This window comes from Candoia aspera, chromosome 18 (genome assembly GCF_035149785.1).
Source record: "Candoia aspera isolate rCanAsp1 chromosome 18, rCanAsp1.hap2, whole genome shotgun sequence".
Classification (NCBI taxonomy): Eukaryota; Metazoa; Chordata; class Lepidosauria; order Squamata; family Boidae; genus Candoia; species Candoia aspera.
In genome coordinates this window covers 5929482-5950225 of record NC_086170.1, presented here as the reverse complement: position 1 = coordinate 5950225, position 20744 = coordinate 5929482, and the positions used below count along the sequence as shown (strand labels likewise).

At 43.0% G+C, this 20744-nt stretch overlaps 1 protein-coding gene across 1 annotated transcript in view; it reads left to right on the top strand.

Moving 5' to 3' along the window:
• Window positions 1–10220: 10220 nt before the first annotated feature.
• The window catches only part of PLCH2 (phospholipase C eta 2), a 192979-nt gene continuing 182455 nt past the window's right edge, over window positions 10221–20744 (top strand). The window contains exon 1 of the mRNA XM_063317739.1: window positions 10221–10583. Within this exon, the coding sequence (XP_063173809.1) occupies window positions 10496–10583 (88 nt within the window). The 5' untranslated portion in view covers window positions 10221–10495. The remainder of the gene's footprint in view (window positions 10584–20744) is intronic.

Genomic DNA, 20744 nt, shown 5'->3' with positions numbered 1-20744 from the left:
TGTTTGGTACCTTCACAGCTGGGAACTGTGAATAGCTAACTTTATTTTTACCTTTATTTATATTATTTATTGTGGGACGCGGTGGCGCTGCGGGTTAAACCGCTGAGCTGCCGATCGGAAGGTCGGCGGTTCGAAACCGCGCGGCGGGGTGAGCTCCCGTTGCTAGTCCCAGCTCCTGCCCACCTAGCAGTTCGAAAACATGCAAATGTGAGTAGATCAATAGGTACCGCTTCGGCGGGAAGGTAACGGCGTTCCGAGTCGTCATGCTGGCCACATGACCCGGAAGTGTCTATGACAACGCCGGCTCCAAGGCTTAGAAACGGAGATGAGCACCGCCCCCTAGAGTCGGATTCGACTGGACTTTACATCAAGGGAAACCTTTACCTTTTTTATATTATTTATTATTGTATTTTTATACTGTGTATTTTATGGCTGTTGTTTTTAATCGATTGTTGTAAACGGCCCAGAGTCCCCCGATGGGAGGAGATGGGCGGGGACAAATTAGATCAATCAATAAATAAATAAATAAACTGTCATGACAGGATATGTTGAAAGCTTGGAATTGATGTGGAATTATCAAGGGAGTTACAAACTCCAGTTTTCAAAACAAGCGTTCTCGGTGTGCAAGGATGGCGACAGTTAAGGAAAACAACAGAGCAGTAACACTCCTATCAGTGTCTGACCCAGGATGTTTCAGAGTGGGAGCAGACTGATAAGCCCCATGGAGCTCAAAACCTTGGCTGGAAGCTCTTGATTAAAATGAGATCAACATCTCTAAAGTTTGAAAAGATGGACCTTGACTGAGCTCCCTGTCAGTCCTGCTGAGACGTGGTTCTCCCCAAGAGCAGCCTGTTGGGGAACTGGGGACATGTTCAGCTCAACAGACTCATTTGCCAAAGGCATGAATTAAAAGTAGAAAAACTAACCGGACGAAAGAAGACCGAGTGATGGAGGCACAATGCATTATGGGCTTGTCCCCCACTCAGCCAGGTGAAAGCTGTGTTGATTGGGAATTCTCGGAATTGGGAACTGGAGAAGAGAGGCAGAAGAAATGTAATTTTTTGCCCCATAATCACCCTCCAACATACATATACACCCCCTTTAGTATATTCAAAAGCTGCTGTGCCTTTCTGTGTTCCATATCCCAAATGACTCCAAGTCCCTTCAGACGTTCTTTATAAATATGCATATGCATTTCCCTATCTCTTCATCACATTGTTTCTTGACCGCAAAAATAATCATTTCTTTTGACCAGACTAACAGATACTTAATATTGCCTTTGCAACTGCCAGAGGGCTAGTATCTAAACAGGTAAATACTTACATGATTTAAACCATGCATGTTAAACCTAACATTGCTTTGCTGTAAAGCACACATACCTTCAGTTCCGGTTTCTACAAGCCAGCATCATTGTCTTCCATTTCCCCCTTTCCCCCCAGTGAGTAATAAGAACTATATGGACAGGTAAATACCACAATGACTTTCCTGTAACTATGGCTTATAAAACATGTAATGCTGAGTTAGATGCAAAGTGCAGGAAGGAAGGAAGACATTTTGCTAGCTGGTAGGAGAGAAAACAGGAAAAGCTTACACAGGTAAGCAAAGCAATAAAACTAAGAATCAACTGGTAGTGCAGCTGTTTAACCTGTGTTACAGGCCAGTCTTGGTCCAGGTGTGTGCTTCCAATACAGTGCAGACATTATAACATTTCTTACCCTAAATTTCTCTCCTCTCCTCAGCTACTCTTTGCCCTCACGGGTGCTGCTTCAGACAAATTTCATTTCAGGAGGGCAACTAGCAGCTGAGATACCAGGAGGAATTTTCAACAAGAAACTGGCGTGAGGTGTTCATTCAGAACACGATTGCTTTAAAAAAACATGAATAATGCAACGGGCTGTTTACCCCGTTGCTCAGAGTGGCGTCCAGTTTGGTCATAGATATTTTTATTTTGCATTTTTACAATTTAGTCACCTTTCTAATAAATCCTGGGTTGCAGTGGCAGGAACAGGAGTGATACCAGCTTAGCAAAACATTTCTTTGAAAACCTTTGTGGCTCAGTATCTCGTTTCTTTGCCCTGTGGGGTTTGGAGCAGCTGTGAACCTCTGCAAGTGAGGGACAAAATCCTTTCATTGGTTAAGTTTAGATAAAGTCGAGTAAACACAATCTTCTCTGTGACTTTGTTATCATCCAAGTTCATAATTTTAGGCCCAGAAAGACTTCTGTGTTATTGTAAATGTCTGCTTTCTCATTTAATTATATATTCCTATATTTTTATTTTGGAAAGGCTGACAGAATCGGCATGGGAGTGCTCCCCGATGTTGATAAAGTAGTGTTGGATGGTTGGTTTAAAGCAAAAAACACCGCCACCACATCACAATTAAGCAGGGGGAGGAGATCATAACTAAAAGCAGCTCTTTGAATGGCTTGTAAGAGATAAGGAGAACGTAGACATTTTTGGTAGATTGGCTTTATTGGGGGGCAGGGGGAAATGGGGCCGTAGTACAGGAGCGTGATGGAAAGTGGGAAGGAGTTTGAAAAATAAGAGTGGCTCTCCCAGGATGGTACCTATCACCCTCTGTTTTGCAAACTCTTGTGTTACAATGTCCTTAAAAAATGAGCTGATCAAAAAAAAACCTGATCAACCTAACCTTGGGCATCCAGCACAACTGGTTCTCCATCCTCTTCCATAGCATTTTTTTTTTAAATTACCATTTTGCTTCCACTGTGTGTAAGGTACGGGGGAATAACGTTTCAGATCAGCCATTCCCCAGTCTGTATACTTTTTTTTTTTTTACCTGAATCCTCTTCAATATAATTTACAAAGCTAAAACAGATAGCTGATGGGCCCATTTGTTAGATTTGCATACTGTCTTTCCTCCAGAAGGTTCACTGGAGTTGGGTGGCCAATAAATTGTAAAAATAATAATCATAAGGTCAAGGCAGTGCCTGACATAAAGCTGGGCCACAAACTGGGTTTGAAGGGGCAAAGGGACTGGGCACAAGCAGAGCACACATTGTACCTGTGGCATCTTCTTAAAGAAACAGAACTATCTCCTGGTTCAGGGGACTAGCCACTGTAGCTATGCCACAATCCCAGGAAGAGACCTCGTTAGTCTACGTTAGCGCAAATCACCTTTCCCTGTTCAAATCCAAGTTGTTGGACAGCCCTAGCCTAGCGCATAGCAGTCCCTGCCCCAGTTTTTCCCCCAGACAACATCCCTGTAAGGTAGATTGGCCCAAGAGTACTGTAGCAGCTGGCCAAAGGGCACTGGGCGATGAGCATTATTCCAATACTTACTCGTTGTTCCACGCATGCTGTTAATCTGCTGAATTGATTTTAAACTCTCTGTCCTGTGGATTCAAGACACAGACACCTTTTTATGTAACTGCTGTGCTGGATCCAGCAACTTTCAGCAAGCTCATTTAAAAATAATAATAATGAGGGAAGGAAATTGGTTCTGGAATTAGACTGGCAGGCTTTGTGATTGCCCCACTGCAGCCACAACAACAGCCATGCCTTTGAAAAATATGCTGCAAACAGAAGGTGCCGAAAAGAAGCACCCAAAGGATTGCTTGGGAGGATGAAAGCAAGTCCCTGTAAGGAGGGGCTGCAGCAAAATCTGAGCCTTTTAGCTGAGCAAGAAGACAGACATGTAAGGAAGCACAGAATAGATGCAGTCATGACTGGGGTAGAAAATGGAATGCTGTAATGTGGGCTGCAGTGCGATGCTCTCTATGGACTTGCTGAATATTCATTTTTCCAAGTGAAGTATGAACAAATGGCCCTGGAGGGTCTGAAACCGCGTGGTCCGCACCAGTAACATAATCTGCCCTCAGCTATTCTGCTTGATGACCGACAATATCAAGCAATGATGGATTAAACTCTGTCTCTCCCTTTGCTGCGGTGAGATCTCATTGAATGGCAAGGAGCTCTTTTAAGACCTCCAGCTATGACAGACATGCATTTAGTTAGTTTGGACCTCAAGTCCCACAATCCATTGATGTTGGCTGGCCTTTCTTTAGGAACGATGGGAATTGAATGCCAAAAGAATATATATACAGGCTTCCTTTGGTTGGGCTCAGAGCTTGTTCTCAGTCTGATGTAGGTGTTTTTCATACCTTGCATTGCCTGTATCAGTGTTTCTCAACCTTGGAAACTTTAAGATGTGTGGATTTCAACTCCCAGAATTCTCCAGCCAGCCAACTGGCCTATATGTTCAGATAGCATCATCTTAGAATCATAAAAAGTCATTTTTTCAGCTGTCTGAAGCTAAAAGAACTCTCCACTGGCTGTCTTTAATTATGTGGCCTTTTTATAAATCAACACTTCTGCCATTATAACATGTTGGAAATTGCACAATATATAACCTTTTGTCAGTGGATTTATTTATTTTTAATGAGATGGATTTGACAGAGGGCTTAGCATAGTATTGTGTAAGTTGCAGCCAGTCCTTCTGAGTTTGCTCCTTTCTCTACTACTCTGGTATTTGGGAAAATCCTTTCTCTGTGCTGATAAAATCTTCTGAGAAGGTTTATATAAGAATGGAGGAGGAACCTTGCTGAGTTACTCCAAAAGACTACCAGGTTCACCATCCTGTTTCCTGTGGTGGCCAGCCTGGTACCTTTGGGAAGGCCAGAAGAAAAAGAGGAGGGCAATATCCTTGCCACTGACTTTTGGATGTATCCTGACTTTTGTGCACAGAAGGTCAATATGTTGTCCTGGCTAAAGCTGCCTGCCTGCCTAGATTAAAATCAATATTTCTTTAGCATCTTGGTCAGCTAGGTGTTTATGGGAAATGTACAAGCAGAAATTAAAAGAGCTTTTCCTCACTTCCCAGCAACTTGAGTGTGATATGTGACGTAAGATAAATTCATAGAGGTTGAGAAAATCAGTGACCTCAAGCCATGATGAATACTCTGATTAAAAGTCCTCTGAGTTGATGGCCATCACCCCATGTTGCAGCAATGAATCCCGTAAATCCTGTTAAACAGCAGGTGGGTTTCTCCTCTGCTGAACAGGCTAGCCTGCTTGAAAGGGACAAATGTTTAAGAGTTCTTCTCCTTTATTTGTAATCTTCAGTTCCTTCTGGTTCCCTCTATTGTCCAACCTTCAAAGTCCCATCCTATCATGTCTTTTTTAAGAGAATTCAAAGCAAAAACATTTTCCCGCAGGAAGGATTCCTATAATTAATTTCAAAATCTTATGTCAAATCCCTCTGGACCCTTAGTCCATTTGTAACTTTCCAAAATCGATGTTCTAATTACCCTTTTGCCGTTTATTAAAGAGAAAATTAAGTCCTTAAACCTGTATTTAAATCTTCTTTCGCTAAGGATTGAAAGAAACTCACCCAGTGCTATAAAACTTGTCAATCCAAAGGTTCCTAATAGCTGAAAAGCATTTCACAAGCAACTTCCGAAAGCGTTTAGAAAGGGAAGTATGCGAACCCAGTGTCCTTTTGAAGGCGCCGACCGTGGTTTGAGCAAGATGGCAGTTCCCTTATCTCCCAGAGCTCAAAACCCACTGGAGACCGCTGTCTTGCGGTCTCCTCTCGAGGAGCAACCGTCTGGAGCGCTTGTGGCTGATCTCAAGTCCTCTCCTCGTCTGGAGAGGAATTACGAAGGGCCGGTCTACTCACCAGCTCTTAATTCTGCCACGGTTGTCAGCTCCACTTTTAGCAGATCTGTCTTCAGTTCGCCGTTTCTTCCCCGGAAGTCAGGGCATGTCTTTTAATGCAGGAGTCAGCATGTCAGAAAAACTTTGCTGGATCCGACTCCAAGCTCCTCTTGTCCCAACAGAGTGCTTTTGGGAAGCCCATGAGGAGGAACTAGGTCCTCTTGCCTCTATTCTTTCCTTAAAGTGATAGGAATTGGCATTGATGGGATTATTTCCACTCTCCATCCCTGCCTCGCACAAGAACTGCAGTCACCAAAACTCTGCTACAGACCCCAGTTTGAAAAACACCACTGTTGGGATGGGCACTCTACGCAAAATACTTCATTCTGATGGAATCTCAGGCTTGGAAACAAAAGCGTAGGTAAACAGTTTAGTCGCGCTGATAAACCCTGTGGATTTTCCCCTCCCTTCCCCTGCTTCCTTCTGAGGCATCCAAGCCAGGCAGGCGCCGACACTTGCAAATGCAAAAACGAGTCTTGGTGCAAAAGGGCTCAATCCAGCTTTGGAACTGAAGAGTGAAGAGTCAGATTTCTATGGTTTGCTATAAAAATGACTTATTAATATTCATGAATATGAATATGAAAAAGGCAACCTGCTTTGATGAGTAACAGAGATGTTATACTCACACAAGGTCCAACTACTGCTACTGTGACTACTACTACTTCTGAAAAATGTTCACAGAATGCAGAGGCATCAAATAACAATATTATGTGGTGATATTAATTTCAGAGACAACAGACTTCCAAGCATCTTTAAATGAATGCTAGGAATGGAGCTGCACTTGCCCAGTTCATATACTTGAGCCTGTTTTTGAACTGGAAAGCATTTCCCTATCAAAACTCCACACTTAGCTAACTGAGTTAAAATGGCCTGTTCAAAGCTACGTGGCAGAATATAATCCTGTTATTATTTTGATGGCATTGAGGGCATTGGCTTCGTTTTGGCTAAAAGAACAACTTGTAGTAAAGTTACCAAAAAACTAAAGTGCTAGTGGTTGCACGGCACCACAGTAGGTCACATAAATGGCCTGTTAATGGGACCCCAATAGAGCAGGTACATACTTATAAATATCTTGGGGTTCAGTTCCAGGCTTCCTTATCTTGGAGCGCACGTTTCTCTTATCGGGCAAGTGTGGCCCAACGCAGCTCCACAGCTGTCTTAAGATTCTTCTATTTAAAGGGGCACATTTTATTCCTGCAGCTTGCAAGGTTTTTCTTGCCAAGGTCATCTCCCACCTTCTGTATGGTGTTCCAGTTTGCATTTTTACATAGTTTAATATCCTGGAAGCTGTCCAGTCCAAATTTATAAGAGCAAGACTTGCAGTTCCCAGATGCATGAAGAATGCTGTTTTACAGTTAGAGACAGGTTTGGTTTCTGTGGGTGCCAGAGCCTGCTTCTATCTCCTTAATTTCTGGTTGAAATTGATTTGTTTCTTCTGTGGGTTTGGCTCCACTGGTTCTCAGAGACCATTTTAAATCAACTTGGCTAAAGGAAGCTAATAGCAGACTCCAGTCCTTGGGATTTTCTTTGGGAAGTCCCTGTCCATTGGAGCTCGAAAATGCCAGGAGTCATCTTAAACAACGTACCTGGGATATTGATTTTCAAACCGGTTTAAGCCTAGTATGCAACCCTACAGTTTATGGGTTCTTCTCAAATGGGCACGTGCCATCATCTTATCTCCCTTCAATTCTAATTCTGAAATTTCATTGGGCTTTCACCTTGGCCAGGTTGGATGCTCCACCCTCTGCCGTTCTGTGGGCGCAGTATAAAAACATCCCTTTTCAGCAGTGCTTCTGCCTATGTGGAGATGGCTCTGTGGAATCCCTAAGCCATATGCTCTCTCTAAAGGGAATCAAGGAGGATATATATTTATCCCATTTTAAAGAACTACCCTGGTAGAGAGCACAATGTCTATCTGTCACTGCTTTTATCTGACCAGGACCCCGACTGGCCGATTTTGTGCTACCATTTGTTGTATCCGTCCTACCTACGGTTGAAGTTTGGCACAAACTTTGGTGATTGCCACTGCTCTTTGTACTGCAGTTACTATAATAATGTTTTTAATGTAATTTTATTGCATTTTTAAAAAAAGTTTTATCAGTAACTACAGGTCTATATATTTTATTGCTGTGCTTTCTGGTCCAAAGGCTGTCATAAAGTTTTGATCTGAACCCCACACTTTTCAGAAGGTTGTAAAATCTCGCTCTCAGAATCCAGACGTTTCTGAAATAGGTTTTATCTTGAATGCAAACATTTTGAAATTTGTGAACACGAATTAGTTGTTATAACCCATGTGGAGAGACCCTGTTTCAAGAAGATTGGACTGCCACCTTTTTTTTGCTTTTAGCTTTTGAACAGGGCGCCCAGGCACCTTGATTCAGATCTAGAGGGGAATCCATTTTCACATTTTCACATTTATAGGGTTAGAAGCAAAATGGCAGAAGGAGCAAGATGGCAACCTATTAACATCATCCTCTATGAGCTCCTGCTTTATGTTCCTGCCTCTTAAGTTTAGTGCGGGGTATGACTTATTAAAGTAAACAATGCTATCACTTATACATCTGTAACTTCCCCGGGGGGTGAAATGCTGGGTGTCAGGCACCGAGAAGAAAAGAGAAGAGAAAAGATGTAGCAACGTAAAGAGGAATACTTGGCAAAAACGGCCAAGCCAATAAGTGGCCAAACAAATGGGAGCGACTTGCAGCTTTTCCATGTGCCTCTGTTTGGGAGCAGACCCAGCATCTTAAAAGGCGTCCCGTTTCATGTTTTACGGGAGGAGAGGAACCGAAGAGTAACAGTGCAATCCTATTCACGTGTCCCTCTTTTTATGGAGCTTATAAAACTTGCAGAATGGAGTGCCGCTGTGCAGAACTGTGTCAATCCTGCATATCTTTGCATGGGGTCGTTTCTTTCACACCGTCTCAAATGTCTTGCCAGAATTTTTGAAGAATAGAGCACTGACTGGGGGATTCCGTGAATGCCGGTCCTTCCAGCAGGACTCTGAGAATTAATTTCATCCCCTTTGAGAGTATCGCAGTCTCCCTCTGTAATCAACTGTTCTCTTGCTCATAGAGATTTCAGTAAAATGGGAAGAAGAGGAAAATATATTGATTGGTTGGTTGATTGATTGATTGATTGATTATGTGCCATCAGGTTGATGCCAACTCTTAGCAACTACATAGAGTGTCTCCAGGAGGAAGGGGGTACCAAAATCAGGCTTGATAGACAATTTAAATGAAATTGAATGTTCAGATTGGTTGCCATTTTTTTTTTAAATACTTCCTTCCTTGTTTGATTCATGACCTTCGAACATTTTTAAGTACAGCAACATTTTCTCTGGGGAAAAAAAATCAATAAAACATATTGTGATTGAGTAATGGGGCCTGGCTTTTGGTACAACCTGTGTGTGTGTGTGTGTGTGTGTAACTATATAAATATGTATCTATATAACAGGCCATGTATTTCAACAAACGTGCCTCTGCTACCACAGCATCGTAATGCCCACAGCCTAAAGTCCACTACCAAATCTCCCCCCCTGCTTTTTTTTTTTTAAAAAAAAAGTCATATTAAGGAAAATTTTAGGGCTTGGTGAGTAATCAAGAAAAGTAGTTGCTCAGAAGATAATAGCACACATTATTAACGGTAAATTTTAGGAGGTGGAGGGAAGGAGAATTTCTGTCATTTGAAAAATAGGGGAATGTGTTGCTTGAACATGTAGTGACAGCCAAATTAACACCACAATCGTTTGCTGTGGTTTTAATTTCATACTAACCCTACTTCAATTCCAGGGACTTTAGAACGTCCTCCGTTGCAGGAATACATGACTATTCAACTCAGAGATTCAGTTTAAAAGCGATTCCACTGAGTCATTAAACCAAGTATCCAGACTGAATTGATGAGTGTGATTAGATGTGCCTCTGAACCAATTCTGATAAACTTTTCCCCCCGAAACCAATTCAGAAGTTTGAACTGGGCCACAGATACGAATCGAATCAATAATTCAAATTGGAGTCTGCCTGATTTGTGCCTCCCTAATATGTGATTACCTAACTTCATGAAATAAGTTGGCTGAAAAACGTTAGACCCAAAAAAAGGGTTTCAGGAAAAGACAGTGATCATTTTTTTTACACCAAGACAGCAAATCGCGTCCTTAATCTCAGCTGTTGTAGAAGCGGTCAAAATACGTATTTTTCATGTTCCTGCTGAATGTCATAGGACTGAAGGAGAAAGTACATGCTAATCTTGTTTTGTTTTCCTCCTCAGTTGTATAACCAACTCACGAAGAAATAAACTCTGAAGTCTCTAAACATCCAGTGAACACAAATGCAACACAATGACAGAAAGTTCCCTGCCTTGAAAGATGATAAGGATACAGTATGAACTTTTTTCACTGCTGGGTCCGGTACTTTTCCTGACTGAGACACAGATTTCGACAGACAAAGGCACTAACCGGTTGCATCTCTTGAAATCCTGAGCAGCCTAAAAGAAGACGGTTTCATCCAGATGTTGAGTAAGACCTGCACAAAGGCAACTTGAACATGCACTTTCTGCGCATGAAACCTGGAGTTTGAATCCCGTATCTTGAATTATTAAAGACTCTGCAGATCTGAGAAAGGGTTTTCTCTTGATGACTTCGGCAGCTGTTATCAAACTGAAGGAAAAGCACTGGGCGAATGTGGGTCAAAGAGCAGACTTTGTCGCTTTCTTTTGACTGTGATATAAGATTGGCAGAACTGAAGATCCTTCTGTAAGTGCAACCGTTTTCCAAGGCTCAAGAGGCACAAAATCTTAAGCTTGGCTGTGTGACAACTTTGGACAACATGTTTGCTGATTTGGGACAACGGGACGGCTTCTGGTTCAGAAATGCGCATTGCCAATCCTTCCTCTCCACAAACATCATTATGATAGGTAAATTGATTTGGTAATTATATTGTGCACATCCTACTGTTTTTTTAAATCTGTGGCGAGGGAAAAACGAGGCATTTCTTGCATAAACCAGTTTGTTTCTTTTGCCTCTCGTCTGGGGGCAGCTGAGATGATAGATAACCCCCTTAGGCCTGGGTACATCTGTGAATTAATAGCCCAGGCTCTTGCATTCCACGTTGAGCTATAGGATTGTGGGATATCGGGTTGGATCCAAAAAATGGCGAGTGGAACAGAACGGCTTGCTCCTGCTCTTTCTCAATAGCCCATAATCTATCATGGTTTCAGTGCTTCCTCAAGAGATTCTACAAGCTCAGAGGCAGGCCAAAGAATCTTTCTCTGTACGGGATATAAAATTGCACAGGAGGTATTTTCCTTGCATACTCATGACTATTTGTACTATAATGTTGCATCCAGGTACATTTGTCTGGGGCATTTAGCAGAACCTTCCCAGTGGTGTCACCTAGCATGGAAAAGGTCATCTCTACAACTATTCCTCAGGGCCCCTCCTTTTTCACTTTCGGGCAAGCTGTTGTAATATCTGTTGTTTCTTCTCGTTTTCGCTCTAGTTGACTTTTTCCCTTTAATTGTTCGATTTTCTTGCGATGAATTCCACCTTGCTTTTGGTTTTTAAGTGTGCGTGTGTGTGTGTGAGAGAGGGAGAATATGTTTGTGTGTGTGTTAGGTGTGTGTTTATACTTGGTTTCATCATCAACTACTTTTAAAGGCCAAAAAGGGGAAAAAAAGTAAGTGGTATATAAATCAGAAGGAGCAGCAACAACTCATGAATCATTGCAGCACCCTATGCCCTGTTCCAGGTTACTCCATTCTGTTCTCCCTTCACCTGCTTTTCTGTGGTTCTCCCTGCAGTCTGTTACCATTGAGTAATATATGTGGTCAATGGATTAATTTATATTTTTTGCTGCCTTAATTTTTTTAAAAAGTAATCAATAACGTGTAAACCCCCGTCTGCATACTTTTGACATCCCTCCCTTCTATTCTTCCTTCTTTTCAAAAGCTCAAGATGACTTACCCCAGGGTGACTTCAGGCCAATCGCTTTCTCTCAGCCTCACCCACTTCGCAGGGTTGTCACAACTTGAGGGAAACTCAGCTCCTTGGGGAAAAAAAATGGGATGTAAAGGCAGTAAATAAGAAATCTTTCCCTTGTGTATGATTTTGGTTACATATATGTTGGCTTTTGTCCTTGGAACATGGGAAAGTGAAGGAATACCATACCCAGTATCCCTTTCATTTATACTGTATAATTTTGGATACTGTAACATGACACAGGAAATCGTAAGGTCTACATTTTGGCTATGTTTCCTAGTTGTATTCTCTCTTCAGTAGCTCCTGAGCCACCTTTTGCTAGAGTAAAGAAGCCCCCGCAGGAGTCCAGCAAAATAAATCTCTACATTGGACAACTTTCTTCCTCCATAAATGCTATTGTGCTCCAAGAAAAGCCTTAAGGCAATATTTTCATGGTGGATAAAGCTGTCAGTGGGTAGTCATCATAGTCTCTAAAAACCAGTAACTAGCAGAACTCTGTTGGACTCCTATATGGCTTGTAGGATTCTGGTTGGCATCTCGTTGGTCTCTGGGTGTGGATTTATACATTAGACAGGCCTTAGGCCTAACTCAGCAAGGCTATTCTGATTTTACCAGAGTGTTATACTTCCACAGCTACCCACAGCTAATGGTTGCTTCTCCCCATTATTGCATCATTTTTGTCTTTTGCAGACATTTGTAATTTCTTGAGCTAAACTTCAAGGGCTTGGATTTACACTGCGTAATTTTATAATACAATCCTGTATCAGGTTTGTTTGTTTGTTTGTTTTATTGTGGAGTTTACACTCAGGTAAATCTGGATAGTCTATGACTATATTTGGGGATCTTACCCAGATATTTTCTGGGTATTAGCACAGATTTTTAGCTACTGTCTATGGCATTTTTTTTGTACCTGGGAGCTCAGGAAATAGAATTCTCCTGTTTTTCCACTCTGTACCAAGGCTGCTGCTTGGCTTCTGTTATGATGTAAAATGGACACCCTGAGCAGGAAATAACCATGTTCATTAGGGAGCTTGGCTCATGTGTACTGAATCTCATTTTAAAATCTGATGGATAGCGAGGGATCCTTTAACGAGTGTTGCGTGTTGGGCTGGATGAAATGACAAAGATGACAAACCGGACAGGGTGATTTTAATAAAAGGCTAAGATACAGCAAAATAAAGACCTTGGAGCAGACACTTTCTAAATTTAGAGCAGCGATTCCCAGACTTTTCCTTTATGTAACCCATCACATCATTACTGAAATGTTTTGACGGAGCCAGAAAGGGCATGAAGACAGGGGTCAGGAATGTAGCGTTTGTAGATTCCATGGCACATCTTAGATGCGGCTTATGGTACCCTCAGTTTAAAATATTGGGGGAGAACTTCAAAATCTCATGAGCTTTCAAGTGACCTAGGGAGAGCTTTTGATGAAGACCTTCCATACTTGAGCTGTACAGTCCACCATAATTCCCAAGAAATGTCTGTTCCAGTGGTAAAGACCACACATGACTCAGGGTAACAAAATCAGCTGCAAGAAGACAGCCAAGCTTGGAGAACCCCGAGAACCCAACAAATACCTGTTTGCACAACATTCCCAAACATGTACGAGTTGGACGGTCAGAATGGGACTCTTAAAAAAAAAAGCAAAAGAAAGCCTATACGTGGATGTGGAGGTGCCAATTCCCCTCGCGTTTCAATGTACGGGAAGGGCTCACGGGCTCCTCACTTGAAACGGCCGACTGGGGGACTGAGACTGAGTTGGGGACTGCAAAATGCTAAGCGGCAGTGTCTGGGACCTGCACTGACAGCAGAGTGAAGGCATGGTATATTTTGGCCTAACCTTGGAGACCGAGGTACTTATCGCAGGGAAAAACCCATGGAACTTGTCAACAGTAAATAAGCTGCAGAATTTAATTTTATTTTTTTTAAATCTCACACTTCTTTATAGCTGGGAATCTCTGGAGAATAATCCAAGGTCTGCTTTTGATTTTGTTGCTGCTTCCTAATAGACTTGGCTGCTCTTGGAAAAGAATTCTGGTGGGCAAATAACAAAGTGAGCAATGATAAGTACATTTGTGCATTCGAGGGATTTATCAGATAATTGTCTTGCCTCGTGCGGCAGCCGATCACAAAAGCCCACAATAGCTTTTTGTTATGGCTGGTTTTAGAGGCATGCCTACTCAGTTTCGGAGTTGCCCTCCTACCGTAACCTCAGGAAGTTGCTTACTCTGGGTAGACATACGCGGGCACATAAAAACAAACGGGGCATTGGCCACATGCACAGAAATGAAGACTGTTGTTACGATCCAGCAACTTCGATCCGTGCGGCGTTTTTATGGCAGTGAACCGTTCTTCACTGAGGTGCTGTGCACACAACAAAGTTAGGGAACCCGGTTCTTAGAGGAATCGGAGCTTGCCTGCCGCTTCCTCACATACACAGCCTGAAGCTGCAGGCCAACCAGAACAGGTTTCCCTCCCGCCCGCCCGGTTCGTAGTTTAGGTTGAAGTTTCTTTTAGCATTTTGAATCTTTTGCATCATTTTACCCTCCTCTTGGCCTGACAGGGTGGCGTGCTATTTAGTTAGCACTCGATTTTTGAAATCGGAACTTGTACCTTGAAAATAGGAACGTAAAAGAAATCTTCCATGGATTTCCAGCAGGGCTGATTGATCAGATCTGGCAGAATTAATTTTGTTGTGGCACAGGCAGCAACATGCAGTATGTTAGAGCCCCTCTTTTTTTCAAGTAAAAAAATCTGCTTAAAGAACCGATTAGTGAGAGAAGCATTCAAAAAAATAACACGTCCTTACGAAAGCTGAGTACCATATGATACATCTATATTTTAAAAGTCATGCTGGGAAATGAGTACAACAAGGAACAACATCAGGGAAATGCACCTTAAAATAGAGGGTTTTCTCTGGGGATTTATATTAAGTTATTTATATTGGAGGAGGCTGTGTGTATGTTAGGAAAAGCTGCGATGTGAAACTGATAAAAGTGTTTCCGATGTGTACTGTAAAATAAAATATCGAAGAAGAGAAACAGGGAGACTTCGTAACTGGGATGACAAACTGGAATGGATTTATATTGTTTCCGTTGTCTGCACACAAGCAACAAGCCACTTGGCTTCTCTTTTGCCTACAGGGCAGCATAAATGGCTAAACAGCAACAATAATGGATTAATCTTTTCCTTGAGGATTTAGGATGGTACATCGTTATAATAAGCGAGGTCTTAACAGATTCACAGGCTTTTGCTCCCGGACATTTGACTTGACAGTGAGACGAGTTCTGGTTGAAAAATCACACCCTGTATATGTGTAAAACCAGAGAAAGCTGAAAGGAACTGGGTGTGTACGCGGTCGTGAAAAGCGGCTTTCCTCTGGGCAGTTACCCCATGAGATGACCCCATGCCCCCTCCTTGTTTTGAAGTCCCCTTCGCTGTTCCTTTAAAATCCGACAATACTTCTTTGAAGTGAGGGTTACCATGGAAACTGACTGCGAAGGGATGCAGCTGAGCATCCGCTGGATGGGAAATGAAGAAGTCCTGCAAAGCAGAGGTCGACGGCAGGATTTTGCCTTTGGAGCCCTTCCTTTTGACCTTCCGTGCACTAGTAGATTTTAGAGCTCATCGTGCCCCTCTAACCCTGGTGAAAACATGTCCTAGTAACTGGGTTTTTATGTTCTGTCCATAGGACATTGCCTTTGTCTCACACCCAGCCCACAGCTGAGGCAGCTCGGCAGGGAAGGGCTGTGCTTCCGTGCTCCTGTCCTGAAGCCGAACAGGTGCTTTGGAGCAGGCCTGGGCATGGATATCTCCCCTGGTGTGGTCTTCTTAAAGAAGCTGAATCTTGTCCTGGGCTCACAGTAGCTGTGCAATCCCAGGAAAATACTCATTTGTGCTATGGAGATGTCGACAGGGCACGAGACAGAACTTTGGCGAGGAAGTAAACATCCTGTCGGTGTCTCTGTAGCCCAAAGACACGGCTTTTTTAAGGAGGCACCAGCAGGTTTGGCAAGCCAGCCATACCTGCTCCAAAGCACTTCCTTAGCCTCAGATCCAAAGTGCAGCTCATCTCTACAGTTTCCAGTCGTCCCTAGCTTTTCATTTTCCCTCTCTCCGTGATACAATTTGTGCCATGGTTATAATCTAGCATGCTTCAACGAAGTGTGATTAATGACAAGGTCAGGGGTGGGACCTGCTACGAACATATCCCAGCTTTGGTCCAGGAGAGACTTGACATGGGCCTCTACCGAGGCATCTGCCCATGTAACACCTGTCTGGTGCTTTCCAACGAGCGGGCTCCTTAAATACATGGGTTTGGTGTTCCTTTGGAAGAATGCTGAACCTGTTTTTTGAACATGGTTTAGCATTCTTTTGAAAGACTGCTAAAAAGGTACTTTAAAAAAACTAGATTTTTTTTTGCCTGCTCAGAGACTGGAGAACAGCACCTCAATGGAGCCATCTGGCTGTTCCTGTGCTATCTTCTAATGTCATTCAGTCATCTCTGAGAGAAGGGTTATGAGTTTCAGATCTGCAACAGGAGCAAAAAGAGTGTTGATTAAGAAAACACGAGGCCTCCTTGCATCTGCTGTTGCTGTCTCCCAGGGCCATTGCTACCAATTTGGAGCTCCAAAAATCTACCTGGCAGCAAAGAGAGTTTTTGTATTCCTTTGCTGCCATCTAGTCTGGCTTTTTGCAACCCGGATCTGGTAGCTCCTATCCTGGCAGCTGTTCAATGCCACTTCTGTAACCATGGGTGTATTTTCAATTGACCCTCCTTTTTATTGCATCTCACTGGAAGTAATTTCCTCCTGTCCTCCACTGTCTCTCCCTTCTCTGTTCTTGCCAGGCGGTTCTATTTTCTGTGCCTTTCTCTTCCATCTGTTCCCAGGCCGCCCCCATCTACCCACCTGGAGGTTAAACAGTACTTTCTCTGAAGAATCTGTGAGCAGGTGGGCCCATGCAGTTTCCTCTCCATGATAAAGAATGCAGATCGCAGAAACCTTGTGCAAGTCACAACTTTAGCTTAGTAACAGATTTTATCCATAAGACTTGTAGCCTTAAGCTAGAAAGAGAGCATCTCTGTAGCACATGTTTTATATCACTTCAGTGGCTCTCCTCCCTAAAATTAAGTTTGGTAAGAACTTCCCATCTCATGGGACTACAGTTCCCAAATATCCCAGGGAAAAAGGAGTGACTAAGCCAGTGAGAAGTCCGGGGTTAGGATTGCCATCATTGCACTATAAATCTAAATTTGGTTTACCGGACCTGTCGTGCTGTTAGGTTGAGCAAGAGCAGAGAAGGGCGATAGATGTGAAGGGTGGAGTTTTTTGTGCCATGCAGCCTCTCCTCCGTCATTTAAGGAAACCTTTTGTCCTCATGTGGTGTGGAAAGGGTTTGCCAGCATTCCTATCCTTCTTCCTTCCTTTTTTCCCTCATTGTCATGTCTGGAATATAACCAGTTGCCAGCTAACGCTTTGCCCATACGTCTCCATCATCCCGCCACTCATGGTGACCACAGTAGCAAGACAGTCCCTGTTTTTGAAATGGTCTCACCTAGGAAAGACACCGCTGCTACCTCATTTGGGCCCTTCCTTTCCAGCCTGGCTTTGAGATGGGAAGTGCAGATTTTCTCTTCTTTTTTTAAAGAAAGTAGACTCTGCTTCAGTTGCAAGGAAGGTTAGAGGAAAGGAGGGCTTGGATTACAGTCAGAGAAGGGGATAGGAACTTCAGAGCAACCCAGATGAAAGCAGCCTGGTCAATTCCTAGACTGAGTTTCAGAAAACAAACAAGTTAAATTAGGCAACTTGGGATTAAACAGAGACATTCATTTCAGATGTGTCATCTACCTTGCGGTTGCCCTTGCCGAGTTCTGGAATAATAATTGTCTCCTACATTGTCCTTTGAAAACTCTGATCTAAAATGGTTGATGGCTTGCTTAGGAGTGGTATCCTGGGGGCAAAGGAGACAGTGTGTATTTAGCAGCGTTGACTTGTTGCAAAGTTGTACATGAAATATAAAGATTTTTGGAGGCAGCCTGTAGGACATAAGTGTTTTGACTCTCTTGCCTAGTCCTGTGTACTGTGGAAGTAGACAACTTTTTTGGGCAAGGGAGGGCGTTGGGAGTCTGGCAGGCACATGGACAAAACGATTGCCGTGGATGGTTTACAAAAGGACTGTGCAAAACCTGCATTCACCAACATTTAAGTTTTAAGTTTTCTTTCAGAGGCTTCAATGGTTTCTGTTGCAGGGAAGAGCATCTCCGAGATCAGAGTCAGCGAGTCAAAGCCAGATGATATTATTGTCTGTCATTTCTAGCCATTTTCGTTTTTAAAATGTGCTTTTCCAATTGCAGCTTTTGTAATGTTGCAAAGCTTACCCTTGTCTCCAATTGAATTTCTTCTCCCTGTTGTAAATTGGGTTGGAAGGGATTTGAAAGAGATAATAAGATCATAGACATTTCAGATGGAATACATAATATATTTTTTTTCACACATCTCAGTCCTCTTTCCCTCCTCCAACCTGTTTGGATAGTCAATGTGTGCTTAAGAAAAACAGTTGTACTCATTATATCTGGAGAGAGAAGCACATTGCAAAAACGATGGCTTTTTTGGATATAGGAGTGTTTCTCAGTCCTTTGCTTAGAGAGGGTGAAATGTGCAGGCACAGGGCTATATAAGAGGCCCCACTGAAGCAGAGGGACTGAATCAAGTTCTTTGTTGCAGCTCTCTGGGCATTTCACAGAAGGTGGACTTGGAGGCAGCTACCAACAAGCCGTTTCCTTCACCGTGATCCATATGTCACATGGCTGCGTCACTTGGGGCACCCACAACAATTTGGCTCCTCTCCAAGCATTATTTTCTCTCTCCCAAGGAGTGGGGTGAGAGCTCAGAACATCTCCTTTGTGTTCACAAGATTCCCTTGCATACAAAACATGAGGTTCACCCCCTAAAATGGTTGGTAGAAGGTTCTTTCTGCATCCCTGGAAGGATGTTTCCCAAGCTACTAGAAACATGGAGGCAGACAAAACCTTATTCTCCAGCTGGGAAATTTCAGGCCAGGCTCAGACATCACCTCATGCCATAGTTTGTGTATTCAATGCTAGTCTGCTGAATAAATCACAACAGACTGAGCTCTAATCACATGCTAAGCCAAGAATAGGCTGTACCCTTAGACATATTCTCTGTCCCGTTTTATTTTTTAAAACAATCTTTTAATTAAGCAAACTTAAATAGGGAGTTGCTTGGCACAGAGCAAAATTCCAGCCTCTGAGATTGTACTTACTTACTGCCAAGTTCCCACTGGTATAGCATCCTGAGCTAACTCACCTTCTGCCAGATGGGTCTTTGGTGCCCTTCATGGCAGCCATTTTGTGATAAACCAAATAAATCATGTTATTCTGTAGGCTGAAGTTTGTCAGAGCAACGCTAGGCAACATTTGGCAACTCAGTGTTCCATTTGTGGCCCGTGAATGGGTGGATTGAATTTTTTTTGTTATTTTTACTTTTTACAAAAAAATTGAGGGGTGCAGAATGGAGGCTATAAGCCCTGCAGACATTTAAGGCATGCATAGCCACCCCCTCTTATAGTTATTCCTTATATTTGTATACCTCCAAATCTGTCAAGGACTCTTAAGAGTTATCACAATTGATAATTGAAAGATCCAATCACCCTCAATCATATTCATTTTTATTTAAAGGCAAGATTCTTTGGCCTTTTTACTTATGCTGATCAAATCACTTCTTTGTTCATGTTGTTTATTATTATTTGTATGTATTTTTGTGTTGGTAGCATCTTACTTTGACCCATCTTGGCTTTTTTTGAGAAAGGCAGGCTCTAGATCTTGATATAAACAAATGTAGATCTTGTAAATAAAGCAATAAACCGTCAGCCTGTGTGAGTTGCCCATCAAATGGAATGGTACCGCTGACCTAAAATTAACCTGTCTCATCCAAGCAGCTTCCAACCTTGGTTTAATAATCAAAGAACTCTTTCTGGAACCAGAGATGTGGCTTAAACTGCATGGCCATGTATCCTAGGTAACAAGCTGTTATCATTTAAACTGTTGAACTGACTTGGGGGGGAAAAAAAAGAAGCTGGTCTAAGAATGTAGAGAACAAGCTGTTGAATTTTGGCAAGGCTTTGGCATAAAGTCCACCCCTCCATCCAGAAAAACAATTTGGTGGGGTGACAAACAAGTTACACAAACTCCCCACCAGTTGTGTGGACTGTTTGTGAGATGCTGTGGACGGTGATGGATGAGTTGGAACCTAGGAGACAGAAGGTTCCAATACCAAAGGTTTTCTTCACCAGCACGTGGCCAGAAGGTTGGCAGATGAAGCCTTTCTTCAGCGAAGGCCCAAACGCAGCAACATTGAGAGTTCGGATCCCCTTCCTGGCTGCATGTCTTGAAGCCATTCGCAAAGGCCGGAGAAAGCGTAGAGGTTTTTCAGGGCAGCAGTCAAGTACTTGTGTGCAGGAGTCCTCAGGTTCTCATGATTGGGTCGAGGAACGCTGCCTGCCCCACAACGGGAGAGCTGTTGCAGTTAGAGTTGAATGTTTTGCACCTGGTCTTTTTCTGGACCGGGGCAGAGGTGTGCCAGTTCCAATTCTCATGGATTCCTGGTTCTCAGGGAATCTTTAGCTGCTGTTCAGAGTTGTAAAGGACACAGTTGTCTTCCAAATGTCGCTTGAGATGTGCCCCTAAGGGGCTGCTCCCACTTCTGCTTCTTTAATGCGTCAGAAATGTGCTTTGTGGAAAACTGCAGAGGGCAGTAACGTTCTGGAGTTGCCGAGTGCCAGGGCTGTTTCATTGGAGGAGCCTCTGTCCCACTTCTGCACCTGAATGAGACTGTATATAAACATACACTTTGAATGGGATTATGTTGTTCTGAAGCCACGGAGCAGTAGATGACAATGCTGACACGCAGCCTTCTCTAACACGTGACTCAGAGCAGACTTGGCACTGCACTGATACATGTGTCAGTCCCTGAAGCCAATTTGTATGTTCAGGAGAGTCAAGTTGTAAGCCCCACTGTCATTGCTTTCACTCCCCAGGCCCTCAAAAGCAGCTTAAAGAGTGGTTTCACTCCTGCTGG